The following is a 4,809-nucleotide window of genomic DNA, read 5'->3' as shown; positions in this document are numbered from 1 at the left end:
AGCAAATCAAAACTGCAGTGAAGGATCACCTCACACAGTTCAGAATGGCCACCATGAAGAAGTCTACAACTAATAAATGCTGAGAGGGTGTGGAGAAAAGGGAACCCTCCTACACTGTTGGTGGGAATGTAAATTGGTGCAGCAATTATGGAAAACAGAATGGAAGTTTCTTAAAAAAAGTAAAAATAGACTTGCCATATGATCCAGAGATCCCACTGCTGGGCTTACACCCAGAGAAAACTATAATTTGAAAAGACACATGCACCTCAATGTTCTTAGCAGCACTGTTTACAACAGCCAAGACATGGAAGCAGCCTAAGTGTCCATCAACAGATGAATGGATAAAGAAGATGTGGTATAAACACATAATGGAATATTACTCAGCCATAAAAAAGAATGAAATAATGCCATCTGCAGTAACATGGATTGACATAGAGATTATCATACTAAGTGAAGTCAGACAGAGAAAGACAAATATCAAGAAGATGTGGTATAAACACATAATGGAATATTACTCAGCCATAAAAAAGAATGAAATAATGCCATCTGCAGTAACATGGATTGACATAGAGATTATCATACTAAGTGAAGTCAGACAGAGAAAGACAAATATCACATGACATCACTTGTATGTGGAATATAAAAAATTGATACAAATGAACTTATTTACAAAACAGAAATAGACTTACACACACAGAAAACAAACTTATGGTTACCAAAGGGGAAAGTGGGGGAAGGGAGAAATTAGGAGTTTGGGATTAAAATATACACATTACTATATATAAAATAGATAACCAACAAGGACCTACTGTATAGCACAGGAACTAAACTCAATATCTTCTAAGAACATATAATGGATAAGCATCTTAAAAAGAACATATATATGCATATATATAACTGAATCACTTTGCTGTACACCTGAAACTAACACAGCATTGTAAATCAACTATATTTCAATAAAAATTATAAAATTAAAATTGAAAAGGGAAAACAAAACACCTAAAATAAAGTGCCTAAGGCAGAAAGAGGTACATGTAAAGTGCTCAGTATTTGAAATAGTCGCCTTTCCTATTCTGTGGCTTTCACTGACATGCTAACCTTAATCATCTGATCATGGTAGTAAATGCATTGTTTTATTAACTTTTTGTACCATATAACACATTCCTGAACCACATAGCTACCATTTTTAAGTGAATGCTAAACATTCTTTTAATTCCCTGCTGTAACTTTCTGATATTCTTCTCTTGCTCTTACATGTAGGATATCTTACTAATGATTATTCTTCCTTTACATTCAATACATCCTCATTCTGTGGCAAACTCTATTCGCCATTATACAATATTTAGATGACTCTATCATGACATTCAGGAGACATCAATCGGTTAACATCATGGCAATTTTGCTCATAAAAAGAAGTTAAGGAGTGTTATTCGCTGTGGCAGACACAGTGGTATCCCCAAATATTTTGTCCACTCCCCTGCATCTCAAAGACCCCTACAATTAGGAGCAGTTATGCAATAAATTCTGGCTGATTGTCCATGGATGGAAGTGCCACAGAATACTTCCTCAGAAGCATTGCAGAGCATTCAGGTTCTTATCAGCTGCTGCTACACCTGACCACCTGCAGGTGAGATGGTGGGCTCCCATCAGCTTGACTTCCTGGGTGACTCTGTGGAGCACAGCCTCACCAGCTCTCAAGTGTGAGGCATGTGTTATGAGAAAGAAATCAACTGTTGTTGTGTTAAGCCATGCAGATTTTGTTATATTATCATGAAAACAAAACCAATTTTGAATAATAAAAGGCCCGCCCAAAGCTAGAAATTTTTAAAGCCACCGACAGCCTATATACTCCCTGTGTTAATAAATTTGGAAACCTTGAAGATGCTTGTTATTGAGAATTAAGATATCCTGTAGTAACATTTACTAAATGGTGTCCCTTAGAACACTAATTCTTGGGTATAATAGATACTATATGCCAAAAATTGGTCTGCTGGAGAAATATTTGGGAAATACTGGAAACTAAATAGCCTCCTTGAAGAGTCACTAAACATATAAGCATGATATATGTTCCAAGACACCAATATTTCTTTAATCCAATTTTCTAAATGTAAGCATGGAAGACAGTGTTTTCTATTAAAAATTTGGGGTATCCAAGTGAAACAAAATCTATATTCACACAGAAACCTGAATGTAATGTTTATAACAGCTTTTTTCTTCTGTAACCACCAAACACTGGAAACAACCAAGTGTTTCTTCTCCGGGAAATGGATAAACCAACTATGGTCTATCTACGCCATGAAAGAGCACTCAGTCACAGAAAGGAAAAAAGTGCTGATTAACCCAACAATATGGGTAAACTTCAAATGTGTTACACTAAGTGAAAGAAGCCATTCTCAAGAGGCCACATACTGTATAACAATATCCACTTGCATGACATCCTAGAAGAGGCAAAAAATACAAGCATAGAGAACAGATCCGGGTTCACCAGGTTAGCACTGGGGCAGGCTGGTGGGGTGGGTGGCACAAAGAAATTACACGAGTGCTGGAAATTTTCTGCACGCTCTCTGTGCACGAGGTTGTAAGAACCTAGTCTATGAATGTGTAAAAATTCATCAAACTGTATACCAAAAAAGTGATTTTAACTGTACGTAAATGTGAAATGTTTAATTCCTATCAAAAAACTTAAAATACTAAAAAAATATTTGGGTTAGTAACTTACAGAATTCCAGTTTGGAAAAGCCAACATGAAGAAATGTTTAGTACTTCTTTTCAATAGGGCTGCTAAGTGATAGAGGGACTATGCATCTTTCATATATTTCAAGAGCTCCAGATAAATGGGTACAATATAAGGAAGATAAAGAAGATACATGTTGGCTCAAAAAAGAACCCTCTTTACTCCCTAAGAAAATGCTTGGATGGAAATTAATGAGGACAACCCTCAACTTCTGCTGGCAGCAGTCAAGTTCCAAATTGGAATAGGTTATTTGTGTGAGTTCCTAAGGTATCTGAACCTTAACTTCTTAGTCATGACAAATATTTCCTGTTACATATAAAATTTTGAAGCAGGTGAGCAAAGTGAAGTACAAGATGCAACACACAAAAACATACATGTGCATGAATACATGTGCATATGTACATACAAGGATACATACGAGTGTGAGTTTACAAAGGTATTTGTATATAGCTAAGATCATAGAAAATGACTTCTTCCCCCTTCTTGTAGAGAGTTAAGTCAGCTTTGCAAAAGTTCAAGTCAATATTAGGTCTGCCAACATTTTCAGCATTTTCACCATGAAATTTACATATTGATCTGGCCCTGCCCACATGAGAACTATCCACATATACAAAAGTGCTCTCTCTTTAATCTATCTTTTACACACAGCTCCTACTGCAGCTTCTATAAAACATGTGGATAAGTTTATTTTATATCTTTAATGCAGTAGGTTTACTTTCATTCTGTGGTTTGATTCATTAAACTACATCATTTAAGTCTAAATTTTAATGACCCTGATAGTTTACATTTCATCTTTAATGGTGTCCTTTAAATTTTCTTTTAAAGGTGATATTAGTAACCTGCATTTTAATCACTCAAGCTTCACTGGCATTACCATACCTTGCTATGTCTTGTGCATTCAATATTCTCTTCTTAAATTATGTACATATGTGTTTATTTTTACTCTTGCATGTGAAGCCCCTGCTCACGATACACAGCAGGTATAACCTCCCGTTGGTTTAATATTTCTATTAATGAACAAAGCAGTGATTGAAGAAATATATGTTTGCTTATGTATACATGCACACAGACACACAATCATGTGTATTATGTATGTGCATAAATACGTGTGTGTAAATCTCTATGGTTAGTTACCCAAAGGATCAAAGTGATAAAACATATTTTACCTTATGGTTTTACACTGGTAACTGATGTTTTGAGATACTTTACAGTGTATGTGTACAGTGTATGTGTTACAGGTCTTTAGAATGAATTTTATTTGTTTTAATCTCAAAATAATTCTATTACTTGCCACTTACAGAATACTGTCATTGTTCATTCCTTCTTTGCTGTATATAGATATCATTTTCTTTTCTAATATCAGGTTATTTAAAATTGTTATTCAATGTGTACAAATGTCTTGAAAAGAATACATAAAGTTGGTATTGATCAAGAACTCGTTTATATATATATATATATATATATATTTTTTTTTTTTTTCTTTTAGAATAGAGTATAGGTTCCTCAGTCAGTCTATCTGGGTTTCAGTCCTTCTTTTGCAAATATTAGCTGTGTGACCTCAACTAGTTCTCTAAAGAACATAGTAAGGTGGTATGATAGGTCAACGAGATAACATATGTGAAACACTTATTTTGACAACTGGCAGATAGTAAGGTCCCAATGCATATTAACTCTGTTACTGTAACATCACTGTAATTTATAGGTCTTTGCTTACCCATGTAATTTATAGGTCTTTGTTAGAACTGCAATGCAAATGATACTAAAATGCTTTTCATTTGCTGGACTGTAAAAAAAGAAATGAATCTCTTCAAAGAATTTATTTACTACATAGAATCTATTGGGTTGGCCCAAAAGTTCATTCGGGTTTCTCCGTAAGATGTTATGGGAAAACATAAGCAGAACACTCTATGACATAAATCACAGCAAGATCCTTTTGACCCACCTCCTAGAGAAATGGAAATAAAAACAAAAATAAACAAATGGGACCTAATGAAACTTCAAAGCTTTTGCACAACAAAGGAAACCATAAACAAGACGAAAAGACAACCCTCAGAATGGGAGAAAATATTTGCAAA

General features: G+C 34.6%; 1 protein-coding gene across 1 annotated transcript in view; it reads left to right on the top strand.

Annotated features, from left to right (window-relative positions):
* The first annotated feature begins 1,538 nt into the window (after nt 1-1,538).
* LOC102975405 (platelet glycoprotein 4-like) overlaps nt 1,539-4,809 on the top strand; it is a 57,826-nt gene continuing 54,555 nt past the window's right edge. Inside the window, 1 exon segment of the mRNA XM_028489452.1 lies at nt 1,539-1,627. Within this exon segment, the coding sequence (XP_028345253.1) occupies nt 1,539-1,627 (89 nt within the window).

Source organism: Physeter macrocephalus, chromosome 5 (assembly GCF_002837175.3).
Source record: "Physeter macrocephalus isolate SW-GA chromosome 5, ASM283717v5, whole genome shotgun sequence".
NCBI classification, from domain to species: Eukaryota; Metazoa; Chordata; class Mammalia; order Artiodactyla; family Physeteridae; genus Physeter; species Physeter macrocephalus.
Note: the sequence above shows the minus strand (reverse complement) of the source record. Positions and strands in the feature narration are given on the sequence as shown.